The sequence below is a fragment of the Pteronotus mesoamericanus genome, unplaced genomic scaffold, assembly GCF_021234165.1.
Source record: "Pteronotus mesoamericanus isolate MK-2021 breed Mesoamerican mustached bat unplaced genomic scaffold, CSHL_Meso_final contig_52, whole genome shotgun sequence".
In the NCBI taxonomy this organism is placed as follows: Eukaryota; Metazoa; Chordata; class Mammalia; order Chiroptera; family Mormoopidae; genus Pteronotus; species Pteronotus mesoamericanus.
This window is the reverse complement of record NW_026555189.1, coordinates 5,426,770-5,454,277: the sequence shown is the minus strand read 5'-3', so window position 1 is coordinate 5,454,277 and position 27,508 is coordinate 5,426,770. Positions and strand designations below refer to the sequence as shown.

The 27,508-nt window shown below is 43.0% G+C and overlaps 1 protein-coding gene and 1 non-coding gene across 2 annotated transcripts in view; one reads left to right on the top strand and one right to left on the bottom strand.

The window, feature by feature from the left end:
- VAT1L (vesicle amine transport 1 like) overlaps positions 1-27,508 on the top strand; it is a 137,560-nt gene that overhangs the window by 14,688 nt on the left and 95,364 nt on the right. The window contains exons 2-3 of the mRNA XM_054579159.1: positions 6,954-7,083; positions 11,093-11,308. Of these exons, the coding sequence (XP_054435134.1) occupies positions 6,954-7,083; positions 11,093-11,308 (346 nt within the window). The remainder of the gene's footprint in view (positions 1-6,953; positions 7,084-11,092; positions 11,309-27,508) is intronic.
- On the bottom strand, positions 10,269-10,420 carry LOC129075323 (small nucleolar RNA SNORA15). The gene has a single exon (XR_008529627.1). It is a non-coding gene; the product is annotated as a small nucleolar RNA SNORA15 (small nucleolar RNA).

The window sequence follows — 27,508 nt, the reverse complement described above, 5'->3', positions numbered from 1 at the left end:
TCAGCCATGAGAGAAGAGAGTCTGTGTATCTATAACATACTCTTCCCCACCTCTGATGGGGCACAGGTGACTTCTCTCTTCTGAGGTCCATCTAGGACAATTCTGGCTGTTCTCAAATGAAAGATTCCATTTGAGATTTGCATAAAAGATGTCCTTGCTTTAGACAATGAGTGCTTTCCCTTTTGTAGCAGATTTTTATCAGTCTATTCTCACAGCCTTGGGATAACAAAGCGGGTGCCCAAACAAACCCAAAAAGAGAAAGAAAGAAAAAAAGAACAGGGAACAAGGTCTTTTGAGATCAATGTATCTTGTCTTAGGCATTTTCACGTTACTGGTTGAGACAAACAAATGAAAAGGAAACTTCAGTCCCGGGGAAAGGGAATAATTCTAACCCCTGACTCTCTGCCTCCCTTTGGGTTTGGAGTTAAATGCTCAGGTGAACACAGCAGCAGCAAGGTGAGGGGAGATATATAAAGAAGGTGTAGTAGTAAAATGAGTTCAATTTATCTATTTCAATAAAGAAGGGCACCCCTGCGGTGCTGCTTTTGCTCAGAGCGAAGCGTCCCGTGGGGCCCTCTTGCTCCCACTGCCGGTTGCCGCGGCGGCTGGGGCATGGGTGTTCACCGCGCGGAGGGGATTCCCAGTTTCCGCTTTGGAGTTGGACAGTGTTCTCCCGATGGCCAGGTCTCCTCCAGTATTCTACGATCTCTGACTTCCCACAGACACACAGAAAGCCCTAAGCTAGCATTCTGCATGGATTTTCCCAAGCAATTTACCTATCCAGCATGTATTTTTTTAATAACTGAAAAATGTTTATAAAACCCTGTAAATGCCCCCCCACCAGCATTGAGATATAAGTGACATATGACATATAAATAACACTCTGTAAGTTTAAAGAGTAGAGCGTGTTGATAAATTGCAGAGTAATGACGATCGGAGTGTTAGCCACCACCCCCACCCCATCACAGTTACCATTTCTGTTTGGTGGTGACCACACTTACGGTCTACTCCTGCATGCATTTTGACAGTTCATTTGCCTTTACCCTCCTCTCTCTTTTTTTAGTCTCCGTCCATTCCTTGTTTGATCTCTTCAATTCCTCTATTTGCCTTCCTCTCATTCTTTCAGGTCCCAACTTAAAGATCTCATTCTCATTTCTGCCTCCCCAGCGTGAGTGATAAGATCCTCCTGACCTTTTCCCCTCAGGGACTACTGGGCGGAGGAGCTCCGTAAATATTCACCAACAGTTACAACTGCTCTATAGTCACAAAGGCATAAAACCCTGAAAGGGAGATCATACCACCCTTCTTGTACTGGACACTGTGTACACCCCTGAGAACAGCGTTTAGGACCCAGGCGTTCACTCTCCTGGCTCCCGGGAGTGATGGCTGCTGAGGGCTGGTGGCTGCACCGTTCCTGAGGGTTGGCAGAAACTGCCCTCTTGCCCAAGATTTTACACACACCCCGGGCAGCTCTCACCCGATGACTGGCTGATGCAAGGTACAAAGGTCCAGTCCCCTTGCGTTGATTCATGACAACACGAGGGACTATCCTGGTTCAGAAATTGACATTTTCTGTGGATAAATTGAATTCATTTTACTACTACACCAGCGTTCAACTTCTGCCTCTGGCCAGCCCAGGTTCCCTCACATCCACACAGGTGGTGGTCCCCTGGGCCTTGCCTATTAGACCTCCTGTATGCAAATCTCGGGCTCAGAGTCTGCTTCCCAGGGAATCTGGCACCTTCTTTGTGTGATGATGGTGATGATGGAGGTGGGGTTGGTGGCAGTGATGACAATGATACCAGCTCACACGTACTGAGCACTTCCTACGTGTGAGGCACTCTGTTTTACACGCACTGTTCCATGCACTCCACACCAACACCCTGCCCCATGGGTGAGTGTGCTGCTGTTACATTTTGGAGATGAGAAAATGAACAATCAAGTTGGTCAAGCAACCTACTTGAGGAGGAGCCAGAAAGCTAAAACTAAGAATTAAATTCAGTCTTGGCACTTGCAGAAGCCCCCTAGCACAATTCTTTGGGAAAGCCTTTCGGGGGTCAATGTTTTGATTTCATGGATTTCCTTGTGTTAGCGCATCTCCCGGTAGCTGTATGAGCTCTCTGCCTACCCTTCTATAAAACCACTCATCACAGCTTTGTGATCAGCTTTTATGATTCGAGTTCCCCATGAAAATTTTGAGCCCCTAGTAACTTTGGATATCCAATGCTTAATCTATGTTCAGTGTATAGCAATGGCACGTGAGAGGCAACCATACATTGATGTTTCTCTCCCTCCTCCCTCCCTTCCCTTCTCTCTAAAAAAAAATAAATAAAATCTTTTTTAAAATAAAAAAAGGATACAAATCCAGATGGAGCCAAGAATGAGGATTCAAGAAAGAGCCGGGTAAATTGGAATGATGAACTTAATCTAATAAGAGCACATTTAACAAGAGTAAATATCATCAAAAAATTCAGCTGCCCTAGAGAACATGAGGTCTTTTCATTTTCTTATCTATTTAATAATCATCTATTAGTTTTTTTTACCTGGTCTCATTCCAAAAAGACTCACAATAGCTTAAAAGGAAATGTTACAGCAGTGATTCTCTAACTGTGGCCCCCAGACCACCGGCAGCAGCATCACCTGGAAAATTGTTACAAATGCAAATTCTTGGACCTCACAGCAGACCTAATGAGTCAGGAGCTCAGGGATGGGGCCCGGAAATCTGTGCTTTAACAAGTCCTCCTGGGAGTGGCTGGTGCACAATCAAGTTTGAGAACCACAGCAATGGAATTTAGTATTTTTAAAAATGGAAACTCTGAAGCATTCAGAGAGTTAAAAGGAAATTGAGTGTGGGGATAACGCTGAGAATGAATGACTACAGCCCCAAAATTTTGGGAGAGGGATGCTACACATTTTTCTCAGAGCTTTTTAAGAGCCAATGCAATATATATATATATATATATTCACTGTATCTTCTATCACATTCTTCATCCTGTGACTTGAGTTGCTCAGGGTCCCTGTCTCAAACCTCTGCCTCCGTTCCTCAGGAGTCTATGTCTCAGTAATAAGTCTTTAAGCCAAGAAAAAAAAAAAAGTCTTATTTAGTAAAATCATACCAATGTTTGAAAAAGTAGGGTTATCTAACAGAACATTATGTCAAGCACTTTCTAGCACTATTTTTTTTTTTTTTTGCAATGATCTCAAATGTTTAAGAGACACATGAAAATTAGCAGAGAGATATCGTCTCACTCTCACCTGCTCTGTGGGTCTGAGTCATCAGGCACAGTCATTTGCCACCCTCCAAAAATTTCCAGGTGAAAACTGAATTATCACAGAGAATACTGGAAACTATGATTATGAAGATGTAGAGCTTGATCAGCCAGTTTTTTTCCTGTTGTGGTGGAAAAGAAAAGTTTTAAATGGACCCTAGTTTAAGTCCATGGCTTTGCAGTTCACTGTCTCTGTGGCCTTGGGCAAATAATTTATCTCTAAATGCTGTTACTGGTTTTGTCTGAAAACACAGTGAGGTCAATAATGTCAGCCTACTGGGTAAGATTAAGGGTATTGATTATGGTATTTGTTTTAGTTTGTATCATTTGGTTTTATGAGACAGAGGCCACACACATAACCAAAAACTAAGAATTTCTATTATAAAGGCACGTGAAGTGACAAAAAAAACAACTTGGAAATCAGAGAGCAGGAGGCACACCGGGGCTGGGCCTCACCACGTGGAGAGACTGGCCCTTCCCGGTCCGGGTAACAGCAGTGAAGTTTGTAAAGCCTGACCCTGTGTTGGCTGTTGGTTGACTCTACTGCTCTTCAAGTATTTTCTTTCTTGTAATTCCCCTTCCGGTTCTTCCACTTATGATCCCCCAAGACACAGGTCAACTAGTTTCTTAAGCTCAGCTCTACCTTTCGACTTCCTCTCTGATGCTAAGTTGTTTATCTGCTGCGTGTTTCCCAATTCATAGTTTGTGAGCAAACACCCATTTCTTGGTCCAGCTCCTTTATTTCATGCAAAGGAATGGGTTAGAGTATGAATGGCTACTCCTCCGATATCAGGCCCACCACTGGTGTAATCAATTGTCAAAGAGATAAGAAGTTATAAACATGGCGCCCAGGGCGTGCCTCTCCCGCAAGGGTGGTAGATAAAGCTCCCATAAAGAAGCCTGTTGTATCTAACGGCTGGGGTTCTAGAATTTGCTTGAACTCTAATCCTAACTATGACAATTTCTAAAGATGTGACCTTAAACAAGTTACTTATTCTTGCTGAGTCTCAAGTTCCTCATCTGAAAAATGGGTATGATAGTTCCTACTTCAAAGGAGTATTGTTGAGTTTTAAAAAACACGAGTAAAGCACTTAGCACAGTTCCTGCCACACACTGAACTCTCAGCAAGTGCTCACCCTGTCCCTATCAGGAGGAGGTGTGTGACCAGCACTGTGGAGCAAGTCTGGTGTAACCCCTGAAGGCTCTCCATTAACAACTTGTTCACCTCTCCTTTGTGCTGCGATGAACAACACTGACTCGTTCCCTGTCCCCCAGAATAGGTCTGCTTCACATTTTTTCCTGAAGATGGACAGCATTCTCCATGACCCTGATGGAGTCGCTGCATACCTCACTGAGGAACTGAGATGCTACAGGATTTTATGAAGTCAGTCTCCGTCCTTCTTGCTGGAATTGGGTAGCTGGCTCTCAGTTTACCACCACCACACCTGCTGCACGCTGGATGCAAACTGAAGGCAGCCCTGTAGGACAGGGTAGTGAGCGTCTAGGAGGCGCCTCCTCCAGGGGGCTGGTGTGTTTACAGAACTGTCAAGTAATTCCTTCTGGCGTTTCTCTGTCAGGGTCTTGGGAAATCACAGGTTTACGCGCAAAGGCAAATGCAGTGAGCTGAGCTGTAGAGTTTGGTTTGGGACACAGAGATTCCTTTTGTTGATATTTATTTATTTGGTTGTATTGGCAAATGGGCTACTTCACAGAGGTGATGTTTATAGACAGCTGAAGTTTTCCCATATCAGGTCTGAAACAAGAGTGTTTTTAACTCTTGTTATGGAGTCTTCCTAAAATGTATTCCATTCTTCTGCCTTTTTAACAGAGGTTGCAAATTTAAAGGCTAATATTTATTGAGTACTTACGATGTATGTGGCATCACACTTAAGTGCTTAACTCTAATTTTCCCCAAAACCCTGTGAGACAGGTGCTATCATAACTTCCATTTTACAGATGAGAAAATTGAGGCTTAAAAAGATTAAGAAACTTACCCAAGGTCACAGGTAGAAGTGATAAAATTGGGATTTGTGCCGACGACTCCCCAATCTCTTTAGAAACTGGCCATGTTACTGGAGAACACTTGATTAATAAATGACCCTGATGACTGTTAACCTTCAGAGTTGGACCTTTGCAAGCCTACACACACGTTTCCGAAATGTGTCCATTTTCTTGAGCATCCCTAGGCCACTTTTGAAAAGCAGTTAGTATGCACACTGGCAGCACATATTTTTGAATACTCAGGAATATTCCTTCATTTGTCAGATGTTACTTGACTCCCTACTATGTTACTGTGCCAGGCGCTCTGGAGGCAAAGCAATATGAGGCACACGGTTGCCTTCAAGGAGGGCATACATCAGAGGTACTGCAGTGGGAGAATGTGTGAAACTTGCCGTGATTGGTGGGGAGGAAAAACCTTGAGAAGAGATGGTGATTCTTGAAGGCCCCTTTCAAGGAGGTTGTCCTCCTCATTAACACCCATGCTCTTTGGATGCAACTGATGAGTTGAGACCAGGTGGCCTTTGATGCTTCCTGGCTCTAAAGAAGCCAAGAAAGAAATAAGTAATCTGTGTTTAAGAAATAGTTCAAGATGTCTTGCTTGGAAAAGACGCTGTGGTCAGATGTTAATCGGTCAGATCAAGGAGTTTGGTGTTTATAACCTGAGTCTTCTTAGATGATGGTTTATAAAAACAGGAAGTCTATTACAACCACATCTGGTAGGAAAAAATACAGGTTTAGTGGGATGTGTTTTCTCATTTGATAAGTAAATGGTTATTAAATGCAATTCCCAATTGTAGCTCTTTATATATATAAATGGTTTATACATATATAAATGGTATATATATATATATATGGTTTGGAGCATTGATAGCATCATTAGAATCAAGTATATGGGTTCCCAAGATAATGAGTTTGACATATTTTAATGATAACATCCTAATTCTAAAAGTAGTATGTTAATAGAAAATACCAATTAACTCCTCTCATGTAGAGATACCTAACAATTCTGAAACAAACCCCCAGTATCTCCATATCCATGGTCCATCCCTGTGATCTCTCTTCTTTGAGTCACCCTCCTCCAGCGGGACATAATATCATCTCTTGATGTTTCATTACCATTACAGATGCTGTTTATGGCACAGTGCAAGAGTAAGTTTGTGGGATGGTTGAGGTGTGACGGTTCTTTAGAGACCTTTTAAATTAGGTCTTTTTTCTTTTCCTCTCTTTCTCATAAGCTGGCTGATGGCCATTGTGTCTGGCTGCTTTCCATGTGTCTTCTCACAACTTCTTCCTAGTGTATTTTCTACTCATGATTAAGTGCTAGAATGGCTAATGACCAGGTAGTCAATATGTGTTTCTAAAGCAAGGGTAAGCAGGCTCTGAGAGAGGGCGAAGGGGCTATCTTTTGAATTAGAGTGTAAACTCTGCCACAGCCGTTTTAACTGCCAGGAGAGTATTACCTGTCTGTAGAGGTAATTGAGTTTTGGTTTATTGGTGACATTGAGCTAAGTGATATTACTATTAGGCAAAGTTTTCCAGAAAGAAAAAGATAGAAAGAAAGGAGAGAGGAATGAGGGGAAGGAGAAAGGGAGGGGTAGGGAAAGAAAGAGAAGAAAAGTCAGACCAGTGCTTGCTTTGGGTTCTCATTTTGAATTTTTCTCTTTTCACATTTGCTGATCACAGTGGTTTGAACTTCATTGACTTGATGGTGCGACAAGGGAATATCGACAACCCCCCCAAGACTCCCCTGGTGCCAGGTTTTGAGTGTTCGGGGATTGTTGAAGCTCTGGGGGACAGCGTGAAAGGATACGAGGTAATGTGTTGACTTTTGACAGGCTAATATTAATAAAAGAGTAATATATCTGAAATCCATTAGTATAGTAAGAGGTTATGCAAAAGTGCTTGACATCATCTATAATGTGTACTGTTATTGCTGTCTTATTGTTTGGCTTTATCAACAATGTTTATAAATTATAGCACTTTCCAAATGCCCCAGGCATTTCTCATGTACCATCCTGGTGCTCCTGGCAAGAGTCTGGTGGTGGGGGAAATGCTGTCATCCCCTTATTCATGTCATACAGCTGTCAGGTGAGTGTATGGGGCCTTGGGTTAATTAAGTGACATATCCCCTCCTCCCAGCCATGGTTCCCACTTTCCCATCACCTGTGGCTCAAAAAGACAATTACAAAAGGCAAAAGTTGGGGAGAAATAGCCTCTATATTTTTTGTTGATTCCTTTTATGCTGATGCTTACTTAATATCATATTATTAATAGATATATTCTACTTAAGTGATGAATTTAAGTGGTCATTTATAAGTGGCATTTTGGGGTGAAACTTTAAAGCCACAGGGTAGCAGTGTCTGACAATAGGACAGAATAGGCCATGAATTGATGGATTTGGGAGTAGGACAATGGATAAAAAGGTTATTATATTACTCTGACTACTTTTGTACGTGTTCAAAATTCTCCATAATAAAAAAAATTTAAACAGTGGAAAGATACAGGATTTTTTTTTACCATTATAATGCAAATAAAATAGAATCCAGTCTATAAAAACGGAAAAACTGTAGGCAAACCAATCACACAAAATTGCAATAGTTTGAAGTCAGAAAACCAATGGAAATTAGGTACAAGAGCCCTCACTTACGACTAAGTGCTTCCCCAGGGGACATGAATGGAGCTAACATTTGAGAATCCACTCTAACCAGAAACAAGGGCCACTATAACCAGAAACAAGGGCAAGTTTTGCTTTTTCAGCCTCACCAACACCCTGCAAAATTAAGTTTGTTACTGTCTCCTTAGAGATGAGGTTCAGAAGGGTTTACTAATTTTCTGTGAGGTCCAAAAAGTGGTAAGTAGTAGTTGAACCTGGATTTAAGTCACCAGGGCCTTTTCACTATTCCAGGAGCTTTGCCCTCCCTCCCGACTTGCAAATGCTGCAATACTAAGTGCAGGAAGAAAAATCCTATACAATGTGATGCCAAAACACCCTTGGATTTAAGTCTGAGCCTGCTGCTCAGTCTCAGTGCATCTGAGCTCGGTATACTCTGAAAATATCAATATGCTTCAAATTCATTATGATGAATGTCTGGAAATCTCTTCTCATCCATCAGTGTTTTTGTTTTTTTTTTGTCAATATTTTCAGATTATATAGCAGAAAAGTGTTGAGCAACAAGTAAACGTGCCTTTTCTTTTCTTTCGTGTGACTGCATGTTTGCGCCCTGGTTGCAATGGAACAAGAGGCAGCACCACCTGTCCCTGAAGGTGCTGCACAGACGCAATGCTGTCTACTTTTCACTCCTTCATGTGGTCCCAAAGGAAATGCTCACACTACTAACTCTATTCTGAGCACTGGATACGTAACCTATTATTTTAGGATGTAACAGTAGACAGGAATGTTGTTGGCTTTGTTTTAGACAGAGGACATACTGTGCTTGATTATATATTTTTTCCCTTATATATGACCTTCCTTCTGCTAGTTAGCTCTGGCTTGCATATTGTTAAACATAGTCTTTACCTCCACTTCCCTACAGTGACTTTCAGCTGCACAAATAAAAGACGCCACCTACAGGTTTCCAGTCAGGGTGTGATCTGGGAGAAAACCATTACTAATATTCTGTCCAGAATTTTGACTTAGCCTTTCACTCACATGAGAGAGGGAATTCCATGCAGCAGCACACTGGATAGGTCTCTTGGCCAATCGGTTGCAAAAGAAGTTTGAAAGGTTGTTGCCAGAAGCCCAGCAGTAAAGGAATAATTTGGTTTCAGTCACCCAGGATTTTTTTTTTTTAACAAAATCAAAAAAACCAAAGGAACTGGAATTTTTTTCCAAGTTGCCTACCCCTGGACTCTGAGGCTGGGGCTAATCCAGTCAGTGGCTTAGCAGCTACTTTTGTCCTTTTGATAATGAGATGGAGAAGGTGGAGGCAGGCAGCGTGCTGTGATGGCTGGGGGCCCTCATTGTCAAGGTGGCTGAAATACTCAGTGTCACACTCTGTGTTGACACTGGAGGCCATCCGCTACTCCGGGGTGCTGAGTCTGTATCTTTGGGTTTTCATGATTCTGAGCAAAAGGGAATGCCAGTGTTAGACCCAGTGATCCTCTGGTCCAAGCCATCACAGGTAAGAGGATATTCCCGACATTTATCATTTGGTATTCAACACTTCCAGGAGTTAACACCCCCATTGCCGACCGGACAGCTCCTCCATGCTACCAGCTTCTTCCTTAGACAGCTATTCTCGGCTTCATAAAGTACAAAGCGTCTGTATTTAGCTTTTGAGCATTAAATTGGGAGTTCCCTGCGATCAGAAACCAATCTGTTCTTTTTAAGAGTTTACACTGATAGCTCTTTTCTCATTTTACGTGCCTACTTCCAAGTACATTGCATATATACTATGTTATTAAATATTTACAAGGCACCTTTCCTAATATTATAACCAATTTTAGAGCTGAGAAAACTGAGGCTTAAAGACTTAAACATTCCCAGTCTTGGAAGGTTCACCTGTTGTGTACCCTTATACAACATTATGTCTTCTTTGTAGCACTTATCTCAAGTGTAATGACTTAATTATTTTATCTGAGGTCAGCCTGCCTGGATTCAAATCCTGGTGCACCTGCTCTCTAGGCACATGACTTTCGGCCTATGCTGTAACCTCTGTTTGCATCGATATAAATGTAAAATCTACAATCACTCATCTGTAATATTGGGATTCTTATAGAACCCATCTCATAGGAGGCTTTCGTTGTTTGTTGAACAGGGTAGAAAAGAAATGCTAAGCTACAAAGAAATTAAAACAGAATCACTTATAAACATATACATACTTATATACTAAAACACTCATATATGAAAGCCATTAATTTATTGAGAATTTATTATAACCGCAGCAGTTTGAATGTTGCATTTGAAAGTCATAGTACAAGCCACTAACATTAATAGCAGAATGATTCAATTTAACTAGCACTTTGCAGCTCCTACAAGTTATTAGTATTATTTCACTTATTTGTATTTCCCTTCAGTAACGACATGCGACAAGAAAAGGTAGCATACCATCATAACCACTTTAAAGGGAAGACTGCTCTTTCTTTTTTTTTTTTGCACGGTGTCTGGCTATGTAAACTACCAACAAATATAACACAGACTTCTGCCATGCCTTTATAGTTTTGTACAGAATCCATGAATTAAAACATGTGACATTCTCAGCACAATGCCTGCTGTATAATGTCTGTCCAGTAAATGGTAGTCGTTCTCACACCTAGTGCCATATTCCTATTTGGCGCCAAGCCTGGTTTTCTTTGTCTCCTGCACTTAGATTTGCATGGCTATTTTGAGGCACCATGTCCACAGTGATATCTTTGATGCAAATACCACAGTGAACTAGCCTGTCAGGGCATCCACATGGGGTGGCAAAGAACAGACAAGAGTCAATTTTACTTCCAACCTTGCCACATTAACCTTTTTTGTGGATCAGTTTTTCTCAGCTCCAAAACAGAGAGATTAGATGCGGGGGTGAGTCAGTAACATGACCTCCTGACAGTAACACTCTATGGTGTGTGATGTGCTCCGCACTGTATATTTATGCACAAGAAGAGGAGTAATGAACCTGGTTTCCATGGCCCCTGGGATTATTTATAGGTGGGCTTCAGAGCATCCAAAAATGCCTTGAAATCTGGAGGCAAGTGAGGGTGTGCATATTTGAGGGTTTGGTTTTCTTTTTCTGGGAAGGAGTCTTCCCAAACTACATCAGATTATTCAGTTTTTGAGCAATGCCTCAAAAAAAAAAAATTAAGAAACCTCCACTAACCCTGTGCTTCCCCATGCCCAGATCGGGGACCGTGTCATGGCATTTGTCAATTATAATGCCTGGGCAGAGGTGGTCTGCACGCCAGTGGAGTTTGTCTACAAGATCCCCGATGACATGAGCTTCTCCGAGGCTGCCGCATTCCCCATGAACTTCGTCACAGCCTACATGATGCTCTTTGAAGTTGCCAACCTCCGAGAAGGGATGTCTGTGCTCGTGCACTCGGCTGGCGGCGGCGTGGTAAGTTGGTTGCTTATGTCCTTGTCCTCAAGGTCATGATGGTGAAAGTGGAGTGATACCCAAGTGACAATGAAATTCCCCTGTGAGTTATTTCCATTAGTAGTTGATGATCTCTATAATTCTGGTGATGCTCACATGGATGGAGGAGGTTGCATAAATGATTGTGCTGCGAATAAGGTTGAGCTTCGTGGCATGTTAGGACTCAGTAGGTCTCAAAGGTGGTTTCTGTAAGAAACACTCTCAGTCTTGGTATTATAATGAACTGCTTCTGTCAGTCACTGTGAGATGCCTCACAGTCCTGTCCTACTACTATTGGAAATACCAAAATGGTGGGTGATTATTTAATTTTTCAGTAAGTTGCCATGAATTCGAGATTGTTCCCATATTAATGACATCCTTATTCATTTGTGTTTTCATGTATTTTCTTGAGTGGGAAAGGAGACTGTGATTGTACTAGTGTGACGGGAATTTGACATGCACATAAGTATATCCATGAGGGTAGCTGCACATGTGAACATCATCTGTCAGGTAGGTCTTTGACAAGGGAGGACGTACTGGAACTAAAAGTTGCTGCTCTGGAATTCCAAGGTGGCAAAAAATTCTTCCATGGTTCGGATGTGTCTCAGTGACAGTCACTCAGTACATGTTGCATGCCTGTCACATGGCAAGCACTATGTTCCTGTCACTGTCTACTGTGGTTGGAGTAGAACTCCAGTCTTTCTGAGAGTGCAAGGTATTACACATTAACTCAACGAGTATTTATTGAATACATACTATGTTCTGGATTCTATGGGTTAGACAATAAGGGAAGGTCCTGGTATACTGTCTAATAGTGTTTGAGAGGTTCTCAGTGTTGGTGATCATGTGGTTGGATGACTGAAGAGACTGAACTCTTAAAATTGGGTCTGCCTTGAAGATATCTTCTCTGGAGGTCATGCTAACATTGATTTTTTAAAAATAATGGCTTTTTACAATTATCAAAACCCTGCATAGTATATAGCACATTTCTGTTTTAGCTTTCTGAGAAGGCAAGGTCACATACAAAAACACAAAAGAAAACAAAAAAACAGAAAGGCAAAGAGACAAAACTTTAGGAATGCCTTAAGAGAAATATCTTCAATCACTTTAGCAAATTTGCTAATGTCTTTTGACCACGAGTAAAGATATAATAAAAGCTAAACATCCCTTCGAAAGGAAATAGATTTTAATGCCAGTTAATGTGCTAACAGCAAGCCAGCCATTTAGAATTCTGACGTTTATGATCTTAGTGTGCTCAGCATACAAAGCATAAGAGACTTGTTTTCATACTATAAGCATAAGCGTCAGTCAGTCTTTACAATGGTACTAAATCCAGTTCTGCTGAGAGTCAGTGTTTAAACACTGGCACTGACGATGTTTCATGTTTTTATATTTTTCATTTGAGTTTGGTTCTGGAACACAGAGGAATGTGTCGGGAGCATGTATCTAGCAAAAAAATCTCCAGAAATAAAAATTTTTACTATGCCTTTTTCTTGCCTTATAGGCATTACAGCAGTAAGAACTAAAATGTGAAACAGGTGAAGGAACTGGGGAAAGGAGACAACGAGGGTAGGAAAGTAAGTTGGCACACATCATGCATGCTAAAACGTCCTGAAGCTTGGCTGAAGATGGCCCATAGCCTTGGTACTTGGCTTCCTGATACTGTGCACAAACAGGGAAAAATGACCAGCTGTGTGAGCTAGTATGCACTTGATGGAAAAAAACCCAGTTATTACAGGAATTATAACTACTCTTGGGTTTTGAGACTTGGGGAATATTTCTCAGTGATTTCTCACAAGAAATATATGCTAAAGTGAACATCTTTAACAAAACTGTTACAGTAAATGACACTATTTCCTTGATGCTTTTTCTTAAGGTGTATCTCTAGTTTAGTCTAATAGCACCAAAGGAAAGGAAAATGTAGTGAAAGCAAATATCCTGGGACCGAAAGGAAGTAGTCTGGCTTAATCTGTGGCCGGTTTAAAGGTGTGGTTGGACTGCCCATCTGTCAGGTGAGTGGATCTCCTTGAATAGTGTCTCTCCCACCCAAGATCTGATGTGTGGTGTGAAGCACTGAGTTCAAGGATACCACAAGAGGAAAGAATTGGCCAAGTGCACATCTGTGTATATGAACACTCAAGCAAGCTAGGGTGGAGTTGACCCTGTCTTACAAAATCTAAGGAGACCTAAGGAAAACCCAGACTATTCCACTGCCTCACAGTGGGAAGACCAGTGAGTCACCGCCAGGCAGAATTAGATTCCTTTCAAGAAGACAACCAGTCACTGCTCCAGTCGTGGAGGGTGCTCCCTGGGAGCACTTTTAATGTATTATCTGTGTTACCATGGAGATGCTTCCCATCACTGTTGGACCAATCTGGTAAGTGTAGCCACCGGCTGCATGGTCACTGCGGCAGGCAGAATAATAAACCCCTCCCTCTTATAGACATCCATGTCCTAATCCTGGCACTTGTGAGCATGATACCTTACACAGCAAAGGAATTTTGCAGACTAAGGTGAGGAACTTGAGATGGAAAGATTATCTTGGATTATTCAGATGAGTCCAATGTAATCACAAACGTCCTTAAAGATGGAAGAGTGGGGGAGGCGGGTCAAAAGGAGATTTAAAGATGCGATGCTGCTGGCTTTGAAAACATAGGAGAAACCATGAGCCAAGGAATGCAGGTGACCTTAGATGCTGGAAGAGATATGGAAATGATTCTCCCTCTAGGGTTCTCAGAAGGAACACAGCACAGCTACCACCTAGATTTTTAGCCCAGGGAGACCCGTTCTGGGCTTCTGATCTCCAGAACTGCAATATAATAAACCTGTGGGGTTTTTAAATTTTTGAGCCACTCAGCTTGTGGTAATTTGTTAGGGCAGCAATAGGAAATTAATACAGACATTTCTCTGGGCTGCCTTCCTTTTCACTGTGGAGAGCCCACAGAAGCCTGAAGAAAAGCATGAAGCAAGGAGCAGAACTAGGGTCCATGCCCTAATCTGACTGGTTCCCAAAACTTCTCTTTCCGTTTTACAACCTAGAATGTCAGGAGAACCCAAGTCATTCATTCCTTCATTTATTCATGTGTTTAACAAATACAGTTCAACTTCCACCCCGTACTAACTATAGACATTTTATTTTATTTCCTAGTGTAGATGAGGATTTTCTTTTTCAATTGAATTTATTGGGGCTACATTGGTTAATAAAATTACATAGGTTTCAGGTGTACAATTCTACAATATATTATCTATATATTGTACTGTGTGTTCACTATGTAAAGTCAATCTCCTTCTGTCCCACTTACCCCCATTTATCCCCTTCTACTTCCCTCACCTCCCTTTCCCTCTGGTAATCGCCATACTGTTGTCTATAAGGGTTTTTTTTTTGTTTTTTTGCTGTTGTTGTTTTTTTGTTTTTGCTTAATCGCTTCACCTATTTTACCCAGACCCCCAATGTCACTCCCCTCTGACAGCTGTCAGTCTGTTCTCTGTGTTTATGAGTCTATTTTGTTCATTAGATTCCACGTATAGGTGAAATCACATGGTACTTGTCTTTCTATGACTGGCTTATTTGACTTAGCATAAAACCCCCAGGTCCATCCATGCTGTTAGGAAAGGTAAAATTTCCTTCTTTTCTATGGCTGAGTAGTATTCCATTGTGGAAATGTACCACGGTTTTTCTATCCACTCGTCTACTGATGGGCCCTTTGGCTGCTTCCCAATCTTGGCTCTTGTAAATAACACTGCAGTTAACATATGGGTGCATATATTCTTTTGAATTAGTGTTTCAGGTTTCTTTGGTTGTATTTGCAGAAGTGGAATCGCTGGGTCATAAGGCAGTTCCGTTTTTAGTTTTTTGAGGAAACTCCATCCTGTTTTCCACGCTGGCTGCACCAGTCTGCATTCCACCAGCAGTGCACAAAGGTTCCCTTTTCTCCACATCCTCACCAACACTTGATGTTTGTCGATTTATTGATCAGTCATCCTGACAGGTTGAGGTAATACCTCATTGTAGTTTTAATTTGCATTTCTCTGATGATTAGCAACATTGATCATCTTTTCATATGTCTATTGGCCATTTGCATGTCCTCTTTGGAGAAATATTTATTTAGGACCTCTGCCCATTTTTTAATTGGATTTTTGTTTTCTTGGTGTTGAGTCATTTGAGTTCTTTATATATTTTTTATATTTACCCCTTATCAGATATATCATTGGCGAATATGTTCTCACATTCAGTGGACTGTCTTTTTATTTTGTTGATAGTTCCTTTGCTGTGCAAAAACTTTTTAGTTTGATGCAGTTCCATTTACTTCTTTCTTTCGTTTCCCTTACTTGAGGAGATGTAGCAGAAAAAATATTGCTACGAGAACTGGTCAAGTAACCATAGACATTTTCGAGAGCCAAAAGGTTGTGGCCTGGCACATGTTTTCTCACTTGATGTTGAAGAGGTGACAAGATTAAACCTAGTTAGAATAAAGTTTTCTAAATTGAGTTAAAAGTATGTGTGCAGTCTGTTTTTTAGCAAAGCCTAGGATAGAGAATTTGCAAATACAATGTGACAAATGCCAGCTTTAAACTATAATTTGAAGGAAACTTTAATATAGGAGAGAAGAATAATTTGATCCAGGGCATGTTACTTTCTCAATGGAATCGCCCAAGTGTCTACACATCTTTGAAGGCACTGTGTTCCTCTGATAGTAGCACAACCAGGCAGTCTGAGAGGGTAATGTCCCTAATCAAATCTTTTGAACCTCATTAAAAAGGGGTTTATAATCTCTTAAAGGAAAAGTAACAAAACAGGCAACCAAGTGGAGCTCATGTTAGGAATTTCAAGATGAGGCTTTTGCTACCAATCTCATTTCACAAGCTAGTGTGGCTTTGAGCATTCTGATTGGATATGTGCTTGATTTTTGGAGAGTAACATTACTGTTGCTATGTGGTTATTTGCACCTATGTGTAACATTTGATGCTTTTGAGTTTTTTGAGTCCCTTTACCTTTTTCAACACCTCATCTGAACAGAGAAATTAGCAGCCTGCTTTGGGCCACAGATCTTGGAAAGGAAAGCAGAACTTTTCAGGCAAAGTTAGATAGCTACCACTCAATTATTAATTTCTATTCATTATGGATGGGGCATTTCCCAGTGTCATTCAAAAAACTTTAAAGGAGAAACCACAGAAGGGAGAGGCAGAATCCCTACATAGGGGGCACCATGGGGCTCCCTGACCTCATATATGGGCCTGTAGACGGATGGCCCTGCCTGAATGACTGATTAACCACATACTGTTTTAACGTTAAACTGGAGGAACCTGGGGTAAGTAGGACTACTCAGTGTGTCGGATGATTGGAACATATTGGCTAGTTATTCAATTTCAGCAGAAAAGACATGACCATCTGCAAAAATCACTACAGGAGACTACTTTGTTGAGATAAAGCCATCCTTGATCATGAAAGGCACCAACATCTACCCAGCTACCAAAGCCAGCAACCCAAGGGTCATTGTCAGCTCTCCTCCAATATGTTACAAGTTTCCAAATCCTGTGCTTCATTTCTTTATTCTGCCTACTCATCCAACACATGTGTAGTGAGGGTCTACTCAGTTCAAGGCATTGAATTAGGAACTAGGTATTCAATAGAGAACATGACAGATTTTCTTCCAATGAGAAGCTTGAGAAGTCAAAGGTGGGCATTTAAATCAAAGAATCACATGAGTTAACTGCCAAGTGCTATAAAAGGGAGATACAAGCTGATGCAAGTGCTTTTAATAAGAAACTGACCCAGGCAGGATAGAGGTGAGGGATGAAATCAGGGAAGGCTCCCCCGAGGAAGTGTCATTTGTACTTCAGGGAGAGGCTGATAAGCAAGTAAATTGGACAACAGTGGAAGTGGGGGTGGGGGGTGGGCATTCATGAGAAGTGAAGTTGGAGACCAGGTAGGCTTTCATGTAAAGAATTCCACATAATAGGACATTTCTTATATCTTCATGCCTCTCCCTGTCCCCTCCACTGGTGTTTTACTCTTGGCCTTAGTATGTCTCACCCAGGTTATTGCTGCACACATTTAACTGGCTTCCTGCCCAGTTGTTCGCTCTCTAAACCAGCTCTTTACTCATAGCCAGAGTGGTTTTCCCAACACACCAATCTGCTCTTGTCACTCCCTGCTTGTAATTCTCACAGACTCCCATTGTTGTCAAGATGAAGTTCTTACCTTCTTGGCACAAATGGCCCTCATCATCTGGTCTCTCTCTCTCTCTCAGCTTACATAGGAGAGTGTCTGAGACGGTTGCCTCCAGGCTCTCCGTTCTCCTTCTGTAGATGGAGTTGCTGCTGGTAGGGGGCTGCCCAGCCAGGGGCTGCTTTTTCAGGTTGCCACCAACCCCGCCCCTGCCGCTCCATCTACCTGGAGCCATGCATCTTACTTAGCTCACGCCAATGGGTGAGGGCAGCGGCCACGTGAAGTGTGTCACTTTCGGGCCTGTCCCTTCTTATGAGATCCTCTGTGCTCTCTCTCTTCCCAGTTTCCTGGCAGACATCAAGGTTGACCTGGACAGCACATGTTAAAGATGGCAGAGCCTGTACTTCCCAGCAACCTCAATAACTGCACTTCCATCCCCTGTCCTATCCCTGCCTCCTTACCATGGAGGCTTCATATGAGAAAGAAGAAGGAACTGTTATTTTAACTACCGGCATTCCACAGGTTACTTGGTATAGCAGAAAGCATTCCGTTTACTCTTCGCACAGGGCCAATGGCTCTCCCACCTCTCCGGGCTGCACCTTCCACCCTCCGCTCTCCTGAGGGAAACAAGTGCAAGGGCCCTGGAGTCAGACAGTCTACATCCAAAGCCCACCCCCTTGGGCAAGCCACCCAACTTCTCCATTTCCCCATTCACGTAATGGGAAGAATAACAATACATTCATTCCTCAAAGGGTTTCTATGCATGTTCAATGAGCTTATGCTTAGGAAGCACTTAACATAGGACCAGGCATAAAGTAGCTCTTAGCTGTTACCATTATTGTTATTCGTAATTGGTTTACTCATCTTCCTTCCCTCAACCGATAAGCCCCTCCATCAGAGCAACTGGGTCTTACTCTTTTTGTGCCTGTTTCCTGCATATAATAAATGTAGTAAACATTTGTGAATCAAAAAGCTGTTGTAAGCCATTTTTTTCTATGCCCTGGAGAAGTTATCTGTTGAGCTAAGGAAGGCCTTATTACTGCATTAATCCCAGAAAGAAAGAAAAAAAAACCTTCCTAGTGGTCTTGTAAATTTCAATTTATTAAGCAGTCTTTGGTTATGGAAACTTTGGAGCACGGGGCAGATAAAGCCAACCTTCGCTCCCTCCGTGCATCTTCCCAACGACCGGCGGCCTGGCATTCTCATGTGTTAGTGGGGCTAACACACGGGCCCCTCTTCACAGATCACTTTCCTCAAACACATAAGACACGATAAGACATTAAGGAAAATTCAGCCCCATAGTTCTAGTCTTCAGACATGCTCTAAGAAGTCTACACAAGGACTAGACTTTGCTCCGGGTACAGAAACCCAGGGGCCCGTCCACTTCCTCAGTGACACACCCCTAAAGGCTGCAGTTGCTTCTCAGAATGTTATTGCCCTGATTAGGTTAAAAAATGAGTTTGGCTAGGAAAGAGGAGCTACACAGCAAGAAGCAGCCGGGTCTGTTCTCATGGGCACTCAGCCGGCTGTCGGCCATGGCCTGGGTGTCCTAGCCCCCAGGCCGGCCACTGGGGACTCTGACAGTCACCCCCAGAGCTTCCCCATGATAAACTCTGCAGACTCCCTCGTGATGCTGTCAGTTTACCTCCAAGATAAAAATGCTCTTATCTATTACTCATCTCACCGGCGCCCTCTCCCCTAACCCTCTGCCCCCACCACAATCCCCTTGTTTAAATTCTTAGGGAGTCAGAGAAACAGTTAACAACAGTGGTTAAGCATTCAGCCTTTGGAGGAGACTTCCTGGATTTGAATCCTGATTTCTATGACTTATTACTTAGCTGTGCTTTAGTTTCCTCATATTTCACACAGTTATTATACTCAGCTCATAGTGTTAGGAGTCTCAAATAAACCAGTATGTGTGAAAACACTTAAACAGCGCTTGAACAGAGTAAGTACTCAGTAAATGTTACCTAATAGGACTGTAGTGGATGCTGGGGTGTGCCAGCCAGAACACCCTTCAGGACTAAGGTATTCATTTCTCCCAGTGCCAGATTCTTGGCTCCTGATGACTCACAGCTATATCCCCCTCCAGTAACTGCCCCCAGGAGAAGAGAGCTGCCTTGCTCAAGGGGTAGCCTGCATCTAATCAATGGTGGATGCAGGACTAGAAGCGCCCAGTTCCCTTCTTCAATGGAGACAATCTGAAGGGCAAGCCCAGCTTTGGAGGTCCTTGTGGGACCGGCTAAAACCATCTCTTGCAACAATTACAGCTCAGCTTCTCTCTCTGCCCAGCCTGCCTTCCCTCCCTCCTTTGCAGATGCTGTGCCCGAGAGTACTCCCCAGTAAACACCCTGGGTGCAGATCTCCACTCCGAGTCTTTTTCCAGGGACCTTGGCCTATGGCAATCATTGTGATGACCATTTTGATTACTGGGTGTCATATCTGCAGCCCATGCAAACCTGCTTGCCCAGCTGGTCCATTGGTTGAATTCCCCAATGATGGCCCTCATTGAGGCCTTGCTTCTCAGTCTAATACTCACTTAGTTCAGGATAAGCTTATCTTCTGAGAATCCTCCCTGTTGTCTAGAACTCTGCTGAGTGCCCAGAAGAGGCTAATAAATGCTAGGGGTTGAAGAAGTGGGTTGGTAAGGGAGCTCGTGAAAGCTTGTTTCTAACTCAACCATTTGGGTTCCTCTCGGTGTTTATAAACCCTGGATGCATGTCAGCCTAAATAGCTTTTTGACATGGCCCTGAGCTGGTTCAACCAGGCTCTAGGCTTTTACCCCCTATGCTGGGATTTGCTGGAGAGAGAAGTAAACTTATTCTGTGCTCAGCCTAAAGAAGGGAAGGAAGCTCTAAAAAGATTAAAGGTATATTTCTCTTTATTTAGGCAGGTTACTTAATCTCTCAGAACCTCAGTTTCCTCATCTTTATAATGAGAATTAAAATGTTGATGTGGGAGTGCAGTGAACTAACTCATACAGAGCAGTGTTTCCAAAGTGTGGTCCCTAGACCATCAGCATCATCTGGGAACTTGTTAGAAGTGCATGTTCTTTGTCCCCACTCTGGACCTGCTATGGAATCAGAAACTCTGGGGTGGGCCAACAACCTGTGTTTTAACAATCCCACCGGGACCCCCTGGCCCCTGTGTTCAAGTTTGAGAGCCAAAGATAGAGAGGACTTCGAACAGAGCCTGACACTCAGGAGGGCACTAGGGATTAGATATCACTGTCACTGTATGGGGTGCTCTGTAAAGCTCATTAAATGTAGTTTTAAGGAATTTATTTGTATTCATTTTAATCCTCTATATTTGTATATGTAGTTTATGCTTATTACAGCATAGAAGTTTAGCCTTGGAAGCCAGACCAACCTGTATTTGCACCCCAGATTACAGGTTGCTTTTTTTAAAAATATTATTTTCCAATTACAGTTTACATTCAGTATTATTTTGTATTAGTTTCAGGTGTACAGCACAGTCGTTAGATGGTCATATATTTTACAAAGTGATCCCCTGATCTTTCAAGTTGCTTAATTGCTCTACATCTTAATTTCCCTGTGTGTAAAATTGGCATAATAGCACCACCCTCGTAAGGATGTGGTGCAGTTAACAAGATAATGGAGAGAACCCTTCACATGATGCCAGCTCTGCGTCGGCATGCAGTGCCCATGATTACGCCCAAATAATACCCAGCCTCAGAGATAATAGGCAATGGAATAATTAACTTGTACAAGTTTTTATGTTTGCAAATAAAAGCAGATGTGCAGCCCCGCTATTGGAAAGCCAGGTGAATGGGGTAATCTTCTTAAAATGGCACCCGTTCTGTGTGAAATGAATGCTTATTTTAATCTCTCGATAACAGACCTGTGAACTCATCCACTTTTCAGCTATTCTGATGCCCAGCTTCTCTGGCTGCTCGGCCAGTGGGTGAAAGGGCTGACCTCTTGCTGGACCATGAAGTCAGTAGTTAAGAGAGCACCAGTAACACGCATCAGTTAAACGACAAGAAAATACACAAGGAGTATTTGGACACTAAGGGTGCTATTTATACTCCTTGGTTTCATTTTTCATTTCGTGTCCATAAAAACCCGTCTAGTGTGCATGCCCGTGCTCCTCAGCCTGGAGTCGGCGCTCAGCGGTGCATGCCAGGCTGTTGGCTCACGTGGCAGCAGAGTGCGGTGGCTGGGGCGTGGGACGTGGTAGATGCGGGCTCAAACCCTCACCCTTGCTCTCATTCGTAAAATGAGAAAATATAACATACATCAAGTAGTTAGCACATGGTCTGTCATATAATGCCTACTTAGCTATTTTTAATTCTACTATTAGAAATAATGTTGTTAGAGTATCCAGCCTGGATTTAGGGAGGCAAAGCTTTAAATTACACAAGCATACTTGTTTTTGCACTTTTTCCCTGTCCATCTTCAGGTTAAATTCGGGTCACAGTAACTCCAGTCTCAAACCTGAAGCAAGTGACACCAATTTAAAAGTTAACCATTAAATCAAATGCCTTCCTATGCGACCACACCACGTTTTCCATGAGTGTTTCTAAACGCTTTTAGGTAACTGACGCCAAGCAGGCATGCCCATTTGTACTCCCTCCTCCCGACCCACTGCACGTGGCAGACCGTCCGGCCCACCGACCTAGTCTTGGGCAGTGGAGGGATAAACCCCGGCCCCCTGTTCTCGCTCAGCAATGTCTAGGCTGCATTCAGACTGAGGCAGGTGTACAGGGACGCCTGGTGGGTCAGAGAGTGGACAGTTCCTTCACGCTGCCAGCCGGTCTGCTGGACTCCCTGCCTTTTCCAGCTGTGCTTCATTGTTCTGACAAGGAGGGAGGGAGGCAGGGAGCACTTCCTGGGTGACTGGAAGAGCCCAGAGGCTGGTTCCCCAGGAGCCCATTGTCCCGAGCTCCGCACCGGGTTGGGATGTGGTTCACAGTAGGAGTTTCAACTAACACAAGGGCAAGTCTGCCCCTCACCTTTTCTGAAAGCCAGAGTGACACCCAAGGCTTTATCCATCAGGGAAGCTGCCAAGGGCTTTCAAAATCAGGCCGGGTGCTCTTTCCGAAGGAAAAGTGTTGAAAACTCTTTCTGGAGCCAAATGAACCTGAGAGTCAGTTGAAACAGAGCTACATAACATATACTATGGGTGGCCACTCCGTGCTTGACCCTGCACAGCGCCCTGAGGAGACAAGGCCAGAGGAGACAGTCCTTGCCCTGGGAGGACCCCACGTTCTGTGGAGGAGATGGTGACGCCACTAACTATGAAGTGGAGCGTGGGGTCTGCACTAACTGCAGCAATAGAATACCCTGGAGAAGGGTAATTAATTCTTAATGGGGGAGCGACGATATGTCAGCAGAATTCTTACGGATAAAAAGTTGCCAGAAAACATGGCACAAAACCTGAGGAAAGCATGCAGCTGCAAGTATCGGCTAGGTAGTGACAAGGGACACAGGCAGACGGGGCTAAGTCATGAGAGCCCTGATCCACCTGTAATGCTGGCTGGCTGCACAAGACTCTTCTCCCTTCCCATCCTCTAGCTCCCAGTTATGGATTTTATTAATAACTCTGATTAGATGTATCGATGGATGAATCAGAGCTAAGATAATTCATAGTGCCAATTTTTGTAAAATTTAAAATTGTTGAATTTTAGCTTTTTCAAATTTTTAAGTATACTATGTATGTGAAATTAATCATGGAAATGCATTTTTATTGCTAATTTTTTTACATAAATGATGTAAAATGTTCCCATAAATAATGTAATGATAGGAGGTATCAACCCATCTTGATATTTAGGAAATTGAGGTTTGCTGAAGTGAAGTCACTTATCCAAGGCCTCATGGTTGGCAAAGAGGGTGGAGGTAGAATTCACACTTGGATGGGTCTTTCTCAAAACCTGTGTTTGCTGTAAACCACTAAGGTAGGTCAGCAAACGAGGAAGAAGACAGCAGGTACAGATCTACCCATCTGCTCATTGCTTCTGCCCACTCGCCTATTTTTGGAGCATCAGAGCAACCTTGCCACAAGCTGTCTTTTTTGATGGCATATAGGGTCATGTTGGCCTCTGAGGAGCCAGGTGGGCAGTGGGGGTGGGGAAGGAGTGAAGCTTGAGGAGCAGGACAAGGCGGTGGGCCTGAACAAAACCACCCAGCTTAGAGGGTGGGCATGGCACTCTCCTTCCTCCCGAGCCACGGCAGAGCGCCAATCCCAGTGGGCTTGCCAGGCTTAGCAGGTATAGACTTTATCTTGTGATCCTTACTTCCCAGGGGCCCCTGAGTCTCCCACAAAAGCTTCTAACCCTTCCAGGAAATTAATTACACAAGTGAGTCTGAAAACCTGGATTTGAGGTGATCAGGAGACGCATCAGTCAGGAATTCACTAAGGAGGGCAAATATTTTAAGCCTCAAGAAAAGCAACTAAAAAGAGCCTTGTTCTCTAGAGTTCATCCCCGTGATGAGAAAATGGCTGTGTGCTCAATGCCAAGACCTAGACTCCCCTTCCCAGGGCCAAGCAGAGGCCAGTCTTACTCCCAGATGCTCAGGGAGCTTCCCCAGCCACACAACTCGGCAGCATGGAGAGATGATAGGACACTGAAGTCTGAGGCAGTGAAGAGGAGGATAATGGAGAAGACCAGCCTTCCTCTACTAGAAAGTGCATGAGGCAAGTGATCAACTCTATTTGTCACCCAATGGGTCTTTATTGAGCAATTACTATGTACCAGGCAGCATGCTGGGTGTCTAGTATGCAATGGCAAATAAGGGAGACAGACACATGGCCAAATAAATATCAAACAAATATGTATATAAATAATGCACACGTGCATATGTGCATATTTTATAAATATATATTATAAAGAAAAGATACGTGTGTGTGTGTGTGTGTGTGTGTGTGTGTGTGTGTGTGTGAGTGATCGAGATGCTATCACAGAGACCAGGGAGAAAGATGCACTGCATATTGAATCATCAAAGATGACCTCACTGGATGGGTGACATTTAAGCAGAGACAAGGAGGCAATTATATGAAAAGCAAGAAAGAAGCACATTGCAGGCTTTAGGATACAGCAGATGCCCCAGGAAGGGAGTGCTGATGGTATTAAGCCATTGAAAGAGGATTCTTATTCTTGTCTATCACAGAGTTGGCTTGCTGAGATCTAGCCTGTTACCCACTAGGCTTGTGGCAGACACCTGGATGCCACCATGGCCCATCCCTGAGGTCAGTGCAGATAATTCCAGTTTAGCGAGCAGATCCCTGCAGCTCTCTGCCTGAGGTCGTTTTCTGCACCTCAGCCCTTGCTTAGGACTGGGAGTTTCTGGGAGTTAATGCCAACAAGAGCATCCCTCAACAAGTGAGTGAAGGGAGTTGGAGGATGAATACCTCACTTCCACCCCGCCCCCGCCCCTGAGGGGGAGAATTACGAGGTGTGTTCTCTCAGAAGGGCCCCACTAGAGAGGAGCCCCAGCTGTTCACGGGGTAAGGCTTTTTATAGGCTTTCCACCTCTCTGACTCATTAGCCTGTTTCTTCATCTCACTGCCTGGGGTCAATTCTCAAATAAACGATGTGTACACAGATCCTCATCATAGGATCTGCTTTTGGGAAGCTCAAACCCTCTGAACTTGTCATTCATGATCAGCCAAAGATTAACTCAAGCATCACTCCCCATTATTCCCTCCCCACCAACATTTTTATCTCCAGCCACATCTGTGCCTCTTCCTTTTGCAGCCACACACTTTTCAACCTGGCAGCTTTCCTTATTTCTCTGCCTGGCAAATTCCTATTTATCATTTAAATACCACCTCCTCTTGGAAGCCTTCCCTGCTTTCTCATTTCTACATTCTCAATATTGCCTTACTGAAAAGGCTTCACAAGACTCCACCTACCCATCCCCCATTCACCCATCCATCTACACATCCAATAGGTATGTATGAACTACCGCCGTATGCCAGGCAGGCACCAGAGTACTCCAGCTGTCTTCAGGTCTTTCTGTCTAGAGGAATCTTTTTGAGGCCGGGGTAGGTTTTAGACATGCCTGTGCTTGCAGCACAGCACAGGGTCCAGGATGGAGTGGGTTCTTGGCAACAGTTGGATCAAATTAAATTGATGAACTTTACCTGTTCCAGGCAGACAGCATCTGTATAATGAGGCTCTTAATTACACAGAGGCAGATACATTTATTAAACATGTGGAATTAATAACTGAGTATGTTATCATCACAATGTGAATGACATGTGGCCAGTTTCATTACTTAAAATAGCTTGTAAGCCATGAAGTCAGTGACCGTGCTTGATTTCCCAATACCAAAATTATCTTCAGGGCAGAAGCAGCCCTCCGAGGACTCTACTTCATCACTCTGTGAACCACAGGGCCTGGAATGCCTGCTTTGCCTCCCACATCTTCCCTTTGGAAGTGTACTAAGCCATCTGACCTTGTAATTTCATTATGGTAGGGTTGCCATATAAAATACAAGATGCAACTCTATCTACAGACAATATTTTTTAAAGAAATAATCAAGAGAGTTAGTCAAACAGGCAGTTTGTCTGTATTCAGACATTGAGCTTCTATACTTCGTCCCGCAATGTGCTAGACACAAAATATACAGAAGCAGGTAAAACAGATTTAGACTCTGCTTTCTGAAATTTACAAAGATCTATGTATAAAGAAGTCTGCTGAAATATAGCTTATAATATAGCAGTCTAATTTCCTGCAAAACAGGGATTGGTTAAAAGGAATTATAGTATATCCACACAACAGAATATTTCCTAGCCATTCAAAATGATGATGTTAGAGAATTTGCATGACCCACAAAAAAGCTCACAATATAAGCTTAGAAAAAAAAATAATCAGGATACACATGGTATATTCAGTGTGATTCCAATTCTGTGGACGACCTAATATTGATATGTTTCTCCATGTTGAAAAACTACTGGAAGAAAATAAGTCAAATTATGTAGAGTACTTATTTCTGAAATATGGCTTTGTAGTTGACATTTTTATAGATTTTTATATTTTCCAAATTTCATTCTTTTCAATTGGCATGAGCATGTGCTGCTTTCATAATACATTTTTAAAAGAGCTTCGCAGAGATCAGAATAGATCCTTCCACTGCAAAATGTGGCATTTCATTCTCTCATACATCAGGCGAGCTTACTAAAATGCTCAGAGTCTGTGCTGTGCTTTGGGAAGTAGTGGCTTTAGTCTTGCCAAGAGATTTTTTTGGGAATGAGGAAGCAGACAGGAAACTCTGGAACTGTGAGTGGTTTCCCTTTAGCTCTTTTGTTGACTGTGACCTATAAATTTTGAGTGGCCAAAAGCAGCAGGTGTGTGGGAGGAAGGGAGACAAAAGCCAAACCATCCACCTCTCCCTCTGTTTCCCTGCTTCTGACATATAAACCCGTGGTCCTCAAATTGTGTTGACCTAATACTGTTCCAGCAATGCACCTCAGAGCCTGGGCAATAATGGACCCAGGTGTACACTGACCTTTGCTACAGTTAAGGACACATATCTGCCTGTCCACCAGAGTGTGGACATGCGAGAGCTTTAAAATGCAGCGTAGCGTGTGATACAGCTTGCTGTGAGTAAAAGCAGCAGCAGCTTAGATTGAAGCTGTTGCCTCAGGAAGATTGCCTATTTACTGGGCCATGCAAGGAATTTGTCTCATGTGTGCACGTACAGCGAGCCTGCTCAGGCCACTAAGCTGTTCTAAAATCAAGCGGCGAAACCAGGGAACAGTAGGATGGCTGTTGTTGCCTTTACAGACTGTAAAGATGTTGCTGTGCTATAGTTGTGAATTGCAACGCAGTCCTCCCTACTTTTTTAGTGTTATTTTGACCCTTTGATTCATATAAGTGTGCTAACCAAAATTCTGTCAGACAAAAGTAGGCTGAGAACACTGAAATACCTGAAACTGCTAATGCTCAAGCGGAGAGAGATGGTCCCACTGTGCCACATTTAAGAGGATTTTTACCCTACAGGCCATTGTTCACTGGACATAGTTTCATTTGTCAAAGAGAAGAACTG